The sequence below is a fragment of the Metopolophium dirhodum genome, chromosome 1 (genome assembly GCF_019925205.1).
Source record: "Metopolophium dirhodum isolate CAU chromosome 1, ASM1992520v1, whole genome shotgun sequence".
NCBI classification, from domain to species: domain Eukaryota; kingdom Metazoa; phylum Arthropoda; class Insecta; order Hemiptera; family Aphididae; genus Metopolophium; species Metopolophium dirhodum.
The window spans coordinates 103767872-103787871 of record NC_083560.1 but is presented as its reverse complement, the minus strand read 5'-3'; the positions used below and the strand labels follow the sequence as shown (position 1 = coordinate 103787871).

Sequence of the window (20000 nt, the reverse complement as noted above, 5' to 3'; positions counted from 1 at the left end):
GTGCGGCTACTACGATATTATGTATATTATGTTCAAGGCGAATACTATATAATAATAATAATATAATGTTACAGTAACTGATTTCCTGCCTTCCTGGTAGTACCTGTAGTCTGTACACAATAATATTATTATATTAAAGTATCAGCTGCAGGTCTCTCGCTCGTCCGGGAAGTTTTTTTCGAAGAGCGATCACAGCACGCACACACACGCTCGACCGGTTGCATAACAATTTATTTATTTATTATTGTTACTACCTATTACCATCGTATTATTATTATTATTATAAGTATTATTATTATTATACTATGTGATAGCTGCACCGATGAATGTGCGTATTGGTTTGTTTGCATGCGTGTGCGTATAAAATTAATATAATCGTCATCACACGACATAGACCACGAAACAACAGCTATAGTGTCATTATTGCCATTGTTTTAACAACGCGATAATAACATTATAATAGTATTGAGTTACACGAATATTACGTATTACACGAATATATTATATATAATATATTATACTGTCGACATGTGCATTTAGATCGAGAGTTCGAGACCAAGGAGAACAAAAGAGGGGTTGTTGGTAGTGTTCCACGGAAACGGGGTGCCGATTCCATAAGGTGTTGGTTCATTAATAATTGTTATGGTCAATGATTATATAGGTACCCTACTAACAGTTTTCAACACATCCAGCTTATTTTCGATTTTTTTTCGACCATGTGTTGAATATTTCTCTCGGTGACTATCGCAGTTAGAAATAAAATATTATTTATATAATAGTAAAATATACTGTCATACATCGATATAACTATACCTATATTAACTGGTTACGAAAATCGCTATGTACACGGAACGTTTTAATGGTACTTATAAGTCATTCATAGTGGTTTAATTTAACTAGGTACCTGAAAAAATTGAATGCGAATATAATAAATTATAATATTTAAAATGAGAATTGTGTTTATAATTAAAATATATACATCAAGAAAAATATTCTAAAACATCGAACTGGTCGAAGGTATATCTAATAATATTGTTAGTAGAAATATTAATTTTATAAGAATGTATTAAAATATGACAATTTATTTTTTCCTACGCACAAGATTATGAACAAAACACATATATAATCGCAGTTTTTTCGAACGACACTTGGTTGTGTTACTGACTATTAAATCCAACTATTGAAGTTCGTAGAAGAACTAATCTAATAAATTATTCTATAAAAAAAAATGAATAAGAATTTAGAATAACTATTAACATTAGTTTAAAAATATTAAAATTAAATAGACATGATTTTTTTCGTATAAGCATTTAAAGTTCATATAGTTAAAATTTATAAAATGTTCAATTTATTTAATTATGGATCAAGAGTTTAAAATATGTTTTCTCATAAGTATCTCATAGTTCATACTGTAACTAAAATATCTTAGAACATAATGTAGGTTATATCATTAGTCTACCTATATTTTATTTACAAAATTATATTTTCAAATTTGATTTTTTAGGTTAAAATGATTTTACCCAGCTATTGTATTACTAATGTAAAAATGTCTAATAGTAAAATTAGATAATTTAGTAGCAATGATATCATAAAATATACTTAGTTGTATAGATTGAGTCTTTGCTCAGAATCGTTTTTCGTATACAATGATTTTATGTCATTGAATTCAAATTTAACACATCCATTACAGTGACGGAGACGACACCTACTGTACATCAGAGTGGTATATCCACATTCCCACATTTTTATTTTCTTAAATATGATAAAGTCTGCCGTGTACTTACAAATACTATAATATACGCAATAATAGTCTAACAAATACAATAAATTCGCCACTTACAATCTTTACACACAACTGCTGATTATTATTTATTATAATTGTATACATATGCAGACAATATTTATTTCATAAAAAAAATGAATATATACATTTATATTTATTTTATTATTAAATTTATTATAATATAAATATTTAAAAAGTTATTTAGTGTAATATAATATAGGTATAATTATGTATAAATTATAAATTTTCTCATAGTAACGTATCAATTATTGTTTATTTATAATATATGCACGGGCCGTAAGGGATAGGACCGAATGTCTCATTGAACCTTCCCCCCCCCCCAATTTCGAGGCCTTGTGTGTAATATGCGTATACTTACACTGCAAGGTGGTTAAATAAAGTACACATCATATATTTTACGAAATACATGCACAACTATTAATTGTAACTGATTTGCAACCAAACGTGAAACGAACGATTAGAAAACTAATCAAAAGAACTACGCACCATATTAAACCGGCCGAACAAAATTTATTGACTATATAAAATAGTAGTAGAATTAAAAAGTTGATAAGAGTATATCTGATCATTAACCATTTCACTTTTTACTCAATAGTTTTTAATACACGCCTTTAAATGATATAATGTAATCAAAGTTTTCCTTGCTGCAGTATTTGGTCGTGCGTTTTACTTAAGGACGAATAAATAACACCTGCAAGTTACAATACCTATTGCAATATTTTAATTTGTCTGATTTTATTTTCACAGGGTTTCAACGATGATTTTATTCCACCAAATGTTATATCATACGATTCCGGCAACGGATTCTACTACGACGACCACATTAACTAACCACCAGCACGCCGTATGACATTAAATAATTTATATTACTATCGTTATGTTTACATCACGCGAAATGCGTTGCTCTCTAAATATTCCCGACATTAAATTTTCTTTATAACATTACGTATATTATATTATTATACATTAGATTGTTTATTTTACACTATTTTTTTTTGTCGTTTTGAATTTTATTCCTTAATAAATTATCGATTGCTATATTTTATTGTTATATTTATGTCTATATTAATTTTATCCCACATAATCACGCTGTATATTATACTATATTTTAGTACAATATACAAGGTGTAATAGAATGACCTGACAAATAAAATAGTTGTATATATTTGAATTGAATTGAATTGCAGTATACATTTTAGCAGTTCTGGACTGGATCACTGTGCAACTATCCTACAGCGCAGTAGGCCACGGGTTACGGTTATGTAAAAAAAAATGTATAAATATTAAAATCAATCTAATTATGCAAAGGCTTACGCCTGGTGTCGCAGTCGTACTAGTTAAACTTAGCACCATACAACGTAATATTATGTTCTGTTCAATATATGTGTTTAAGTAAGGCCGTTAATTAATGTAGGAAAATGGGCCGGTTGCTTACAGATAATAGTTGGCCGAAACCATTCTAGTCCAGCCCTGCATTTTAGAATCCGAGCGTAGCGAAAGAATGTATTGATTTGCGTATCTAACAATGACGTGTGTTTTTTTTTGTCCGTCATTGCCTTCTGGGTTAGTAAAAATGCTCCGATATTCAGATTGCAGAACCCGGACACTTTGTACTATAATATACATGTGGAAGAAGGAGTCTCTCCGATAAAGAGAAAACCCTTGCTATCGATGTGTTTTACATTGTAATTGTTGCTTATTTGTGTTGTAGCTTATGCTGTTTTTCTATGATTAATAATTAAGTGTTTAATACCAATAATGTCTATTGTCTACCGTTATTATATGTTGCTTCAATGAATCCCGCTTACATAAAGTATGTATTCAATTCGTACAAATCTGAAGTCATGACCAGGCCATGTTATTATGCTTAAATATTATTTGGTAAATCTAAGTATCTTATACGTTCCAAATAGGAGAGAATCGTGGTTAGTAATTTTTATTTGTAATTTTGACATACTACGTCGGATCACGGGCAATGTGCGAAAATTTGATTTGATGCATGCTTGCACCTGATCTGTCTAATTAACCAAAGTCAACCAAATAATAGTTAATACCAATTTATTAATATTTATTTATTTCTCCTATAACCAATAGTTACCATTTATAAACAACAATTTCCATCATAAATCTCAAAATCCCCGTTTGAGCACCTCCCCTGGTGGGGTAGGGGTAAGAGGGTGAAAAATACCTTACGACCTATTCTCATACCTATCAAATATACAAAAAAAAAATTCATTAAAATCGGTCTAGCCGCTACGAAGGAGTTCGTACAATAACACTGTGACATGAGATTTTATATTAGACCATATTTAACCATTTCTGTCTCGATATACTTATATGGTGCTTAAGACCTCATCAGTCATCAGTGGTCGTTTATTATTTATGAAAATTTTTGGATAAATTGTAATTGCATCCATTGAAACGTATCAGATGAAGGTAGAATTTATATTTTAATCGACAACGGTTATACATTCGAGAACTATACCTATTGAGGAGTTCACGAGAATAGAGCAATGAGCCGTATTAGTAATAAACAAATCTATATCAAATGGATGCAATTTTTCAATTATTTAATCGCTTTTAAGTCTTAAAACGAAGAACAGCGTTTGAAACTGCTTAGGATCAACTTCGCGACCCATGGTTATAAAATGCTTATTATTGCGACTATACCTATAGAGGCTTTTGAGTAGGTATAATGATAGATAATAATCGTATTTAACCAAAAACATTTTTCCGTGCAATGTTTAATAGTAACCAATAAAATACTCTTGTATACCTATTTATTTTTCCAGTTAAAATATAATATATTATTTAAATGCATTCTATTCACTGCCAACGCACTTCGAAACATATCGTTTTTCGGTTAAAATTGGATAGGTTGGCAATCTATTGTGTCGGACTTGAGCGGTGGAATTCTGAAAATAATGGTCTTAATTATTTGTAGGCAAAGCATTTGTACACATCATGCAATTCTATTTCGATAGCCAAAGGATCTTATTTTATATTATTTAAATATATTTATACCATAATCCATATTATATCCGCAATAATATTATGTGGTTTTATAATAAACAAAATCTCAAGTTTAAATTACATGTTTTTAAACAAATTGAACAAATTACTTAGGCATATAATTATTTATTATTATTTTACTTTTTACATTCATAAGTGTATAATATATTATTTTACAGGGGTGTTATAATAAAAAAGGGTGATCAGGGTGACAAATCGCTTGTTTTAAACAAATTATTGTTCTTTTGAACAAAAAACTATAATTTAAAGTTTTTTAATGCATTTGTATTATCAAAATACCAAAATAATTATTCAAATTTGACCGATAAAAATTGGTTTGCCAAGGGCCTGTTTCACTTGTGGGAATTAACTGATTTTATTGTCTGGCAATGGTATGATTGGCGGATTTGTAAATAAGAGGAATTTACATTAAATGATTAAAATATAATATTATATTTTACGGGTTTTGTTCAATCAACGGTGGAATTATACTGAATTGGACACATCATCAACGATTCTGAATATCGGATTTTCCTAATTCCAAAATTGTTATGAGTTTTTTTATATAGTTTTTTGACTAGGTATTTAAAAAGTTGTAGAACAATGTTATTAGTTATTAGTTTATTACCATTAATTAAAATATGAGAAAAATATGATATAATACAATCAATATGAAAATACTATAGTTAATATTTTGTACATTTACGGTCTGAAAAAATAATAAGTTACAGTTAACGCACCGATCAAAGCAATTCAAGTTCGAATAGTCTATAATTATAATATGCAGCGAATCTCTTAAGTGCGGTAAAATCAAACATATATGTTTATATATTTTTTCATAAGAATATTAATAGTACGATAATGAAAAAAACTTGGAACTCACTCCACTGTTCTTTTTGTTTGGAGTTATTAAAGGGTTACTGTAACTGGTATGTTAAATTTTATAAATCAAATTATACGAAAAAAAGATCCCGAGACAGGTGTATCAGCATCTATTTTTAATAGAACAACTTATGTCTTATGTTATATTATATTTATTTCAATATTGTTGTTGAATATAATTTTCTTGATTTGAAAGGTTGAACGTATATATTTGTCAAAAAAAAAAAAACAATTTCATAAACTTACAAATTAATACTTATACATAGGGCTCTAAATTTGAAATATTTCAAAATTTAAAATTTCACTGTTCTTGAAATATTTTAATGAAATTATGAAAAATATTTTTTCTTCTTTCAAACGTGTTCGGTTATGGATGATCAGAAACAATAAATTGATTACACACTTAGAATTAAAGAAAAATATACTATTTTTGTTGATTTATTATTTCATATTTGTGTATTCTATATTTTATAATGCTGAAAAATATTCCTGGCATTATTTTGAGAATAAAAACATTTTTTTACATGAGTTTTAAAATACTGTTGTATATCAGCGATCCAAAAGATAATTGTTTGAAATAAAGTTGAAGTCAATTCCAACAATGAATGAAATAATAGTGTATTTTTAGTAATTATAAAGTGTACAAAAGTCGTATAAAATGTGTGTATATGTGGCTGAGTGATGTGAAGGTGCTCTGGGCTCATTATTTAATACTTAGATCATATAGTTTGTTATAACCATTATAGATTTGTTAAACAACTAATAAACTATATGTAAGTATGTTACATATTTTCTTTGTTTCATACAATTAACCAACTTTTAAAAATATTCACTTAGAAGTTGACGACTATAAACATTAAATGAAATATTTCAAGAAAATTATTTTCATGACATTTTAAAACCCTACTTACACACAGTAAAAGTCAGTCTAAAAAAATTTTAAATGTAATTGTGTGTAGGAAATAACAATAAACGTAATAGGTAGTAAAAGACAATTTATAATATTATATATATTTATAAATGTTTACGTTTTTTGAATTACCTACACCAAAACCACAAAAATTGGTAATAGAAAAATCATAATTTTTCATTTTTATAATCAATTACATCATAACTTGAAATTGAAGTCTTGAAACGCTTATATTTAAAAAAAAAAAAAAAAAAATAGAGCTATCAAGTTTTTTCTGTAATTTTGAATTTACGTAGAAAAACTTACGATAAACTTTTTATTACATTTTCAAGTATCAACATTTAAAATTGTACGCATTAAATACAATATAGTTTTCAAATTAAAAAAGAAATTTACAACGTTTTAAGGCACTAGAACCAATATTATATTCCTCGTACCTACCTCTCAGAGTTGAATATGACAAAAAAAAAAGTATTTTAATACTATATACTAGTCTTTTAATTTAGTTTTTATTCTCGTATACCAGCAGCCTCGTGCAGCATTTATAAGTTTTATTCGTACATTTTTTCCAGCTGTAAAAAAAAAAAAAAATAATATGTTATTCGTATGAATTTGAAATTTCATCGATTTGCTCAGTATATAACATTTTCTGGAGTACTGTTTAAGTTGATAATTTTATTGTATAAACAGAGCGTTTATTCGCAGAACTAAAAATGTTATTAATTTTGACAAAACATTATATACATTTCTAAAGCGTCTCGATAGGAATAATATTTTTGTTTTCATTTATTTTGATTGAATAAACAAGACGGTTTTTTCGTTGAACTCGGCGTTTCATTAATTTTGTCTAGACATGACTTTTCACGGCTCTTGAAAAAAAAAATTGTTAAATTTCGTTGATCAATGTTCTATAATACATTAGTAATCATTTCCATATTCGACGGTCGTGCGTCGCAATGTCGTAAACGAGCGGCGCGGCGGCGTAACAATCGCGTATTTCGAAAACTATTCTTTAATATATAATATAAACGTATAGTTTCCAGTGTAAAAAATGATGTGTTCATCTAATTGCACTTTCGAAATCTCAATCAAAATTATTGCTCAATTTATAGTCATACATAACTTAAATACAAAATAATAATTGATTACCTATATAATATAGGTAGTTACGTACTGTAGAATATTAAACTGTACAAATTATTACCTTATGCGGTGATCAGTATAATATTATTGAGACGATAATATAGGTAGGTAATAATAATATTATAAGAAAAAAATGCACTGTCCACATTTACACGAAAAGTGTGTCTTATCGAATTGTACCTGAGTATGTGCAATTGTTGCAATCGAGTTGTTGAAAAAATCGTTTTATAAATGTCAAGTCATTTCAATGCATTGTAGACAATTTTAATTTATAACTCGTGTTTTGTAAATTTATAAAAGCCGTGTTGTAACTACATAGTGTTTTTAATAATTTATTATTAGTGCTATTGTGCTATGCACATTATTCATTAAACATTCATAAATCGTAAACATTGCCATAATACAACAGCTTACAAGTAACGATATAAGGACTGGGTTTATATTCACCAATAGACTAAAAAGTAAGCGAAAAAAATATGCGTGTATATACGCCGAAACAATTGTCAAATAAGCTTCAGAAATCTTAATTTAGACCAAAATTTAAAAGAAGGACTTAGGTTAATACATCATATCCTCGGAAAAAAATTAAATTAATATAATATAGGAATATTATATAATAAATTAAATAATATGTATAGTTATTGCTTAAAGTATTATAAGTATAACTGAATAAACAAGTATAGTTTTATACAAATGTAAAAATTAAAAAGTTGTTAACATTGGAAATATATTTTTCAAAATGTACTTTGCAACAACCATTAATCTGAAGAAAAAAATAATTTACATTTACTGTACATTTACTGTATTTCAAAGCAAATTAAGAAATACCCGACACAAAACTTACTAAACAAGTGGGTATTACATTGCAAAAATAATATCATTTTCAAATTATTATTGAATGTGAAGTTTCGTTGGTTTTCTGCTAATTAGTTTTAAAACTTCAGAAAAGTTCTTTCAACATCTACTGAGTCCATCGGTGTAGGTCGTCTTCGGTATTTAAAGCTTTCACATTTCGTTTCAGTTAAGATACTTGAAATAATTTGCAGTGTTTGCAGTCCTTTATTTATTTTTATTTTTTCATCAAAGTTGGAATTTATAGTTTTAAATTAACGGAGCGATGAATGTAAGTACTCGTTTTACAATGATTTGTGTTTTATTATTATTTTTATTTATCATCAGTTTTAGAAGAGAATTAGAATATTACCAAAGAATTAAAATATTTATATATTTTATAAACCTTAGCAAATCATTTTTATACAGAATTAAAATAAGTCAAGTATAATTTATTTTACTTAAATTTATAATTAGGAAAGAAAGCAATAACATAATTTACTAAGTATGAGATAACAGTATAATTTTTTAAATAGTTGTTTTTAAAGCTCGTTTATCTAAAAAAAATATTTTTCGAGATCTTGCAAAGGCAAAAATTGATTTATAACATAGTCCATACTTAAGTTCTGCTTCAATATTTAATGAATCTGTCGCACTTTCAAACTATATCTTTCCTCTTTCATTGTTGACCTCGTAAAATAGCTTTCATGTGATTTTAAGTTTTTATAGCCCAGAAAAACAGCATTCACCAGTAAAACTGTCGACCTTAGTACACATAAACATTTTATGTAGGTATTATGATTTAAGTATTTCCAAAATTGGAAAAAACTTGGTATAATATGTTAACATTAGGTATTATTGTAGGTAATCTACCTTAGACAACCACACAAATGTAAATTATAATATTAATGTAGAAATATAATTTAGCGAATAAATAAATTATTTATGCTTTATCACACCTCGTATTCAGTCGAGTCTTCGACAAATCGATTTTTTTTTTTGTAATTATGTTATTTAATACATCAAGATTATTAACCATTTATTTATAATCGGGGTGGCGATTCGCACCCGACGATCCAAAAAAATTCAAAAATTTGACGATCCAGGCAAATGCCCAATGTTGACAGCTATAATAAATATTATGTAGTTCATCCAAGTCTAAACTAACACAGTATATTATTATTATACGCGTGGTAGTTGTCGCCCTCGCTGTCACAAACTAATAAACCAGCTATATTATATATCTGTCAGTAGAAATGACATAATTATGTCAACAACCCGAAGATAATTGGCATTGACCGATCAATAGTTATATAACAACTATATATACTGCGATTCAATTTTTTTTGACGCAACAGTAATATGATAAGGGACTTTTTCTTGTTATTACTAAAGTAATTTAAAGATTGTCTTAAGATTTCTACGAAAAGAGCTTCCTGCGGTGAAAAGTCTTTGTGTTGTTTGAAAAGACTGGACATTTATCGAGAATCTGTTATCGCCAAGATTGGCAACTAACGTATTTCTGGCTTTCTAACTTGGCTTTCTGTAATTTCATTTTTTTACGTAGAACAACGCATCGAACCTACGTCGAAGATAATCGACCGTGCCGCGCGTTGAGTTGAAATAAGTTGTGCCATAAGTGCATTTATCAAATTGTACAAATTGAATGGTTCATTGCGAAGTTGTAATAACTGTACATGTTATGTCCGAGAAAAATGTGTACAATATCGTATTTTATACTGTACCTGCATTCTGCAGTATTATTATTATTTCCTTCAAACTGTTGATGTATCGAAATTTCCTCTCGGTGTAAAGTGTGCGTGTGTGTGGTATTTGTAATAATGGCGTAGATATTACGGTCAAATCGTTTGAATATGACAGAGGATTACACGAAATCGGTCTGAAAATGTTCGGTACCCCCAAATCGAGTTACACTGATGATTGATGAATATAATGTATTATATTCATCATATTCACTATATATTATATAGCTCTGTCCACAGCTCGGCCACTGTAAGGCGACTGCGGATTCTTATAGTATTTATACACACTGCTTATCACACTACATCCACGCTTATGTCCCAAATATCGGAAAATGTGCAACATAAATTGTATTTTAAATAGAAAAAGGCATGATGGTTGTTTTTTTTTATACTATATACAAAAATATTAACGTAAGTATGATTATAGTTATAAACGTTTTTTTTTTTTCAACGGATGGTCTTTTAAATATTCTTGTCTGTATGCCACAATTTTTATCGTACAATGTTTGAGGGAAAAGGTAACAAAAAATAATATTCTCGTAATTATTGCTGGAATAAACTGTTAAAAAATCATATGAAAATATGATTGTCGTCCGATTGTGAACGTTATACCATTTTGGCCAATCGATTGACAACACTAAAAATTCCCAAAGAACTCACCAACCACCGCCTACCCAAAAATCTAATACGATTTAGAATGAATTTACTTTAAAAAAATATATAATTTGAGTGTTCTAATCACTAAAAAATTTTTTCTCAATCGCATTTTACCGGAAAACAATCAATAGTTTAATACTCACAGTTCCAATAATATTATATTATACGAGCAATATTTCAATAACCACGAATAGGTAATATAGGTAATAAATGAATATTATGACATCATATTATGTGCAATGGACGTAATGTTATAAATTATTTTTGTCCTTATAGATTTCGTCCAAAAAAATAAATGTTGATCATAATCATTAGTTTTCCATCTTATTACAATTTATTATACACCTACTTACCTAAAAATAACTCAAACTTTTTTTCTACTAGGTATATTGATTGTTTTAGTTAATTATCGATTATAATTAAGAATAATTACTTTTAGTAAACATTTCAGACTCGCTTACTAAATAGTAAGGCTGGGCATTAACGAGTTAAAAAGTTAAAGTCAAGTTAAAAAGTAAATTTTATTTTAACTTTTTAACTTAACTAGATATTTTTGGCTTTTCATTAACTTAATTGTTAACTTACTGAATTCCCTTTTTAATTAACGTGAAATCAACGAATTACTTTTTTATTTTAAGAAATAAGTTAAGTTAATTTATTTTGTTTTTAATTTTATTATATTTTACAATTTCAGTCTATTTCGTTTTCACGTCAAAAAATATTTACCGTGAATTGTTTAAAGTAAAAAATTGATATCATCATTCGAATCTAACTTATATGGAAATACTGTATAAAGTATAAATACTATAATTTAGTATTGGTTTGAAAAAAAATTTAAATAAGCTAGCGTTGTATAAACAAATTAACTTTTTTTTAACTTAATAAAAAGTTTAAAAAAGTGTGTAGTAACTTTTAACTTAACTGAGTTAAGCTATAGTCAAATTAACTTTTAACTTTTTGTTATTGGTGCATATTAACCTAACTTAACTGAGTTAAAAAAAATCATTAACTTGCCCAGCCTTGCTAAATAGTAACTATTAATAGGTAAGTTATTAAGTATAATATTGTATCATTTTCAAATTGACAATAACAGCTGGTCGTGTAAACAGACGATGATTGGCGCATAATATAGTGTATTGTGTAGGACTGTGCAGCCACGGCGAAGGGGCCATGGGCCATGACACCCCCCTCCCAACATTGGTTGTATATTATGTTGGGCACATATTGGCCTAAAATCCAACGCGTCTGGGTACAAGCAAACACAACGTTGGGTAACACATAGAATATATTAGGTAAACATAAAATATATCTTATAATTTTACCTGATAAATCTGAGAACGTTTGGGTAAACACTAAACATGTACCAGGCACATTTGAGTAGTCATACATATTATTTTAGGCGTGATCTACTCAATAGCGGTATACGGTATACCTACTACTGTACTCAACTTTATTGCTCGATACTTAATCTCCACACCAATTAATATAAATTATATTGTTTTGATTATTATATGATTATTATCGTTGTGCACGCGAGTACGGGACTACGAATAATATATTATACGCGCCACACACGTACTCTCGTCGACTATAATCTTGTGGTATCGATAGATTATAATACGACTGTACAGATTTCTTTATTCATTCAATCACTCGATATCTCAGTTTGATTGGTTTTTCTAAACTGAACAGTACAATTAATCATGAATGTGAATATTATTGTAGTTTTTGAAAAATGTGTACCTAAACGTATATTGGTACCCAATACCCAGTACCCAAACGTGATATTATCTTAAAAATATGATGTACGTTGTATACATTTTTGGTGACGTCTGAAAAAATGTGTACCTAAATGTGTAAAAATATCGTTTCGTGCTACAGCTGTTATTTTTACAAATCAAAAGTTTAAAACTGCTGAAAAATTGCCATAGAGATACTCTTTTTAATTTGTTTGACATTGACAACAATATTTCTGTTATAATTTGTATTCTTATTTTTTTTTGGGAAGGGGGGCTTTTTAGATAATAAAATGGTTGCTGGTTTTTTTTTTTGGCTTTGGCTGCACACTGATTTATCACAATAATAATATTTTGATATATTATTATAAAAGACCTTGCAGCGAGTTGAGGACGAGTTGGGCTGTACGCAGTCATAGAATAAAGACGCATTATAGTGTCGCAGTAGTGTATGCGAAGTGGAAGACGCTGACAGTGGTCGTATTTTTGAAGACGAAAAATGTTTATTTTTTTTTTCTCGTTTATACATAAAAATATATACGCTCTAGAGAGATTTTATACGGACGGAAGATCTCGGCGGCGGTCAAAAAGCACCTGCTGGTGAAATAACGAGCACTGCGGTCGGTCGTAACACCACACATATAATAATAATAGTAATAATAATAATAATTTAAATAATATATTTTAACACAACTGTACAAACCAGTTTGTCGCTTGGCGGCGGCGGCGACGGGATGGGTAAAAATACTAAAGTTGCATCTCGTTTTTCTCCTCTCTCGGACTATAATTTTTCTGTTCCGACGCGCACTCGACGTCTTATGTGAAAACAATAACAACCGCACAACAACAACAACAACAACAATAATACCGTTTTACGCGTGCACAGATGAAACTCTGCAGTTAAAAGAATCGTAGGTACACGTACACGTTATCTGCGCGTGGGCGAAGTATATGTACGCGTGTAGGTGTGTGTCGCGTGTGTGTCGTGTGGCGCGCAGAGGACGACCAGCGAGTCCGGTGGAAAATGTTCGTCCGTCGACAGTCGCATAGAGGCATCGTACTATTATTATTACTATTATTATTATTATTATTATTACTATTATCATGATGATTATTGCTATCATGCGGCGGTGCCGGTGGCCGACATCGTCCCGGAAAATAGAGTAAAGAAATAGCACACAGTTTTAAAGTTTAATTTTTTGAAAACTTTTCATCACAACGAGTTAAAGCGATAACAGCCTCCAGTGATAGCAGTTTTTTCCACTAAATCTGAAGTATAATTTCAATAAAAACATTATTAAAATAATCTATTATCAAAAATGCTTGTTTTTGTTTAATCACCCTGTAGGCTGGAATTTACCTACCTAATTACCTATCTTCCTCGTTATGCGCACTATGATGAGATGTAACTATCGAGCAAACACAAACATGAACACGTAACCATAAGATACATATTAGTATATGGCATTAGAAAATTGTTAAATTATAAAAATACTATCGTTCTCTAAATGCTATCTGGGAGTGTACGATGAAAGGTTAGTAATTGTTTAAACATTTTAAAACTTACACAATCACTAAACAGTATGATCAATGAGTCCCGTATCACAAAAAGTACGTCTGTGACAAATCAATATAATATATTATATATATATGTTAAACGCTTTTAATTCAACAGTAATATAAAAGAAAATTCCTATTTAATGGAAAACATTATCTTATAAGTTATAAGTCACTGCTGACAAAAAACCGTATTAATTTGTCACTGAAATAATGAAAGTGATGCGGGACTTCTGGTGTACACTGTATTATTAGTAATAATTACAAAATAGATTAATTAATATTATATTTTTGAACTGCGTCGAGTTAATATGTTTCTAGGTAATATTATTATTAACTTTTACTTCTCTTAGTTGCCTAAATGGCTAAATATATTGTTTGTTATTAGTTATAACTATAATTATTAACTTATAACTCAAGTTCATATTTATATATTTTATAAAAAAAATAAAATGGGACGAATAATAAATTGTTATAATAATAATTATTGATTGAAATTGTTATAGTTCGTATATTAAAATTGTATGATAGCATAATTTAAAACATCGGTTATCAAAATCTATTGTTTTTAATTAATTTAATATACAAAGTAAGTAGATACTTGTTTTAATTTATTTTTGTTCTTGTGTAAAAAAAAAAAAACAGAAATTTTACAACTAACAAAAATAAAAATAAAATAAAAGAGCTGACAGGCAGTGGCCGTATCAGTAATGAATCAGACCGACCAGACAGTGCACGCTGTTTATTACCCAACTGCTCGTATACGTTATAGATATATGCCCATTGCACTGTCACTCGAATTTCTAAATATTTGTTAAATATTAACTGAATCATTCTTTTCGATATATTTTGTTAAACCATTGGTAATAATTGAACAATAGTTGCGATATCATTGTTTACGAAACTATAATACAAGACAATATTATATTATGTATATTATTATTGGTATACGTAATTAGCTGCTACGTAATTAAATTCCAATACCTCTCAAAAAACAATATAAATGCGCTATATATGTGGCACACGGGCGCTGTACTTGTTATTTATAATAATTATTTAAGTGTTTGCATAAATCTATGAAAATATTATATTTACATTGTTGTCTAGCGTACAAGTTTATTTCTTTCACGTGAAAGGATATAATCATACGACGGGATTAAAACCTAATCATATTCTGAAAACGGAGCGAGAAGTGTCCGGTTTGAAGTCGGTCGGGACAAGGTGGGACTTGAGGCTCATAAAAGAACAATCCCGTGGTTTTAGTGGTAACCCGATTATAACTCGACGTTTTTCATAATAATATTACCAACAGTGTTAGTTCATGATTGCCCGCATTTGAATTTTTGAACATCCTCGTCGGCGAGAATCTCCATACCTAATACAATGTCAGAGTATGTCAACGACCACAGTAAGCAATTTTTATCAACGATAATGAGTTTTTGACAAGAAACGCCGTTTTAAGTTTCTACTGTATCTACTACTACGCGCGTCTATTTAAATCCGGTCATGTGACGATCATTCGCGAGTACATATTATAGGTATAAAAAACGATTATATTAGTCAGTTCAGATAATATTTCCATCACGATTTGTTTAACAATAATAATTAATAATAATAATAACTGTTGTTTATTTGTAACCAATTAAAAATACATATTTTAACATCAACTATCGATTAATTAAAATACACTTTAATTGTATATAATTTGATAATGACGTCAATTTAAAATTTTAACGTAGTGGCGCGCGGAAATCCATTTTTTGCGCACTTGCCTATAACTGTCAAAAGTAAAATACGTAAAAAGTAATAAGTAAAAATAAATAAAATTGTCTTAATATAATTGGAAAAAATTAAAAAAATGTCACCAAATATTTATTGAAGTAAAACTTCTTTCTTGAGGTGTGGGTGGAAAAAAAATCGTAACGAAAAATGAAACGACACGTTTGTTTATTTATTTTGCAAGTCATGCAAGGCAGCGGTGGCGTGCACGTTTATTTTTATTGTATTGATTTTTCTTACTCTCTCCCTAATTCATTTATAATTTCACGGACCCCAATACTTATGAAAGAAGTTGTACTTCCCCAGAGTGTAATGATGAGCTCACACACTCTCGTTTTATTATTTTATTATATTCTAAACATGGTGTAGCTTTCAAAATATTTTGGCTGTTAGGAGCCAATACTTACCTATTTATAGTCATTTTAAATTTTTGACTTTTTTCGTCTCATAAGCATTCTTGATAAGTATAATGACATACGTGAACTGTCAGCTTTCACTGCCAGAGCCATCATATTTACTTAGTTCTAATAATAATATTCTAACCTGCATTGTGTGTTTCAATAATAATAATACGGTCTCGAGGTCGGCTATAGTAAAGACCTTTCGGCTTTTATGATAATTATAATATATGATTATTATTTGGTTACGACGATGAGTTTATAATATTATTTTTAATTTGGGAAACTGTACATTTTGGTACATATTCGAGATACGCGAGCATGCAGTGTTACACTGTAATTATTATATACCCATTGGAAACGAAAGTTTTGGCACACGTCGTTAAATGTGCTACCCACGCATTTATACACGTTTGTATGGAAATGAGTTTTGTTTCGCAATACTACCGCGGTGATGCAGTGCCACCTACAAACGATTAAAATCAACGACCACATCATAGTATAGCGTCGTCGCATATTATGTCTATTATATTATTAATAAGTAATGATAATAATATTATACTATATAGGTGTACCTGTATAATAGCAGTGTGTAAACGATTATTTTCAGCAAAAAATCTTACATTACTGCTCTGTAGAAATAACGAGTTAAAACGACGTTTGTGCGGCTGTATAATTTAATAATATGTGTGCTGCCTCGATGATATGTGCGCGTGAGATCTTCGCGACTCTTCAATAAACGTCTCGTACGTACATTTTTCGCGTCGACTCGCGTGTCAGACGATCCTGCACGACTTCTCTTTCAGTTGTCACTCAGCTATATACGTATGGGATAAATATAAAATAATATATAATATATAACGTATATATATATATAATATGTATATTGTATATATAATAATATGTATATTGTATATAAGTACCTAGCTCCCTCGTGAAGTATATATAGCTGGCACTCTGAATTCTATATTTCCGCCTCTTGTCAACCCATAACCACGGTACGATGTAGATTTTATCATAAGTACCACGGCAACAATGCGGTACCTATACCTACCTAAAATGCAATAGTATTGCGCACATATTCACGCATCTCGCAGGTGGTTATCCGTACACGATAGTCACATCAGATCTAGGATTTTTTTGTGCAAGATTTTTCAAAAAGTATCTATTATAAATACACATATCTTATAAAAAACACTCTTATTGGTTGAGTATCAGTACAAAGGCGTTATTTATTATTAATTATAATTTATAAGTGTATGCACATTATGTAAGCATAATATAATATGTTAAGAAATATTAATATAATAATATTATGTTACTATTGATCATATGACTAGTATTTATAGTCAATGATGTTACCTACTCGTAACCTCTATGTCACAACTATATATTTTAGCATATATAGTCAGACCTGGTTCGGTTGAAGGGACCAGCCAAAAAATTTGAGTTATCCAAGGACAATACAACTATATGAAATTCTAGGGACCGGGAAAAAGTTCGAAGTATCGACGATTTCGAGTTAAAAGAGTTCGAGAATCAAGTTCAACTGTATGTATATTAGTGCAGCTAATGCACCATACATGGGTCAAGGTCCCCCCCCTTCCCCACTTAAATCCACCAGTGAGTTATGATGTGTGAGGTGCAATAAATTGTAAACTTGTGAAAATCAAGTACTATTATGATGACACATTTATAAAAAACAGTCTTAATAGTTACTACCAACTTTATTATAAAGACATTTTATATTATTAATTATAGAGGTAATGTACATTAAGTGAACGCACTTATAAGTATTCAAATTTAAAAGTATAAGTCTTATGCCAAGACTATATTTAACACATATTATTATAGCCCTACTAATAGACCATGGGGAACCCAGGCCCCTCTTCCACCCCCTTCTTAAATCCACTACTGAGTTATGATATATTAGGTGCAATTTATCGTGAACGTGTGATCATCGCGAGAGACTATATATAATCGTTTATATAAAATTTTTTTACACTGTACAATCTATTTTATGTAATACGCGCATGGCACATAATATTACCTATATATTATACCTAACTACTGGTTACACGCGGTAACGGGAGAACAACTTTATCGATCAAAAAGAAAGATTGATACGTTGGAAATTATTATTAGATATGAGGTTCGTGGGAAAATGATTATTGGCTATTGCTAATTGATTTATTTTTTTAATTTATTATTTTGTATTTTAACGAAATTTTACAGCCCCTTCGCGGAATTTATTTTGGGTGGTTAATTAAACACACACACACACGTATATAAAACGTGTATCAAATTTAATTTAAATATATTATAATGAATCGTATACATTGTTAAAGCCGCGTTTTCGAACTCTGATATTAAAAAAAGTTACTCATACCGTTGATATTCTAATATTCTTTTGTGTTTGAACAACTTCAATATATTTACACATAATATTTTTTTCTATGATCGATTTAAACTAAAACAATGTCTGTTTTATGCTTACTCTAGTATGACGTACATTGTTGTACACAAATAATAATATATCATCGCGTAGGTAAGTGCCATTACATCGTACATGTACGTACTATAATATTATTGTGTAATTCACCGACCATGTTCAGCCACAATTGTTTTTTTATTAAATAATAAAACTATTAAAATTCTGAGTTTTTAAATATTTAACTATACCTACATAGGAACCATATTTTCAATAATTTAGATATTGTACACCGTTTAGAAAGTGACAATACAAACATATTTTTTTCAAAACCAGACTTTGTCATGTAGATTGTTGGGCGGATGATTTTTTGAAAAATGTTAATGTATTTAAATCAAAATTTGAATGAGTGTAGATGCTAATAAAATAACTAAATATATGCATTAAGGATAAAAATCGTTGAAAATGGTATTACAAAAACACAAAATATATTAAATTGAATCTCATTTTTTTTATATTTTGACAGTTTTTACAAATTATAACACGTTGATGGATTCATTTTTATCCTTATAATGAAAAAAATCTAAGTATTTGCAATTTTGGTCTTTAAGTAATGTAAAATATTGAGGTATATTGTTTTGATAATTATTTTGTTAAGTGAAATCAAAATATAAAACATGAAGTATTATACAAAATGGAAACTCAGTTTACTATCTAATTGGATAGTCGAAAGATACGAATATCTAATAATAGCTTTCATAAAATAATTAAAAACTAAATAGGTATCATAAGCATGCCATATTGTATATGAACCAGCAGCTGTATGACCATTTGTATATCCAGCTAGTGATCAGTTAACAACATGTCAACAATAAGGTAAGGTGTCCAATTTAATTAAAATATAAATTATAAAACTATAATGGATGAAAAAAATTTAAACTTTTTAGTAAACTAACAAAAAATAACAGAAAATTAAAAAAAATACAGTCTTTCTTACAAATTATGAGTATAATATTAATAATTAATATAGTAGAACATATTATAGTACAATAATATTGAAAATAAAATTACAGTTTTTAATTATTAGAAAATAAGTT

At 28.9% G+C, this 20000-nt stretch overlaps 1 protein-coding gene across 1 annotated transcript in view; it reads left to right on the top strand.

Moving 5' to 3' along the window:
- LOC132934536 (uncharacterized) overlaps positions 1-2844 on the top strand; it is a 118910-nt gene extending 116066 nt beyond the window's left edge. The window contains exon 75 of the mRNA XM_061000851.1: positions 2552-2844. Within this exon, the coding sequence (XP_060856834.1) occupies positions 2552-2635 (84 nt within the window). The 3' untranslated portion in view covers positions 2636-2844. The remainder of the gene's footprint in view (positions 1-2551) is intronic.
- Positions 2845-20000: the final 17156 nt, after the last annotated feature.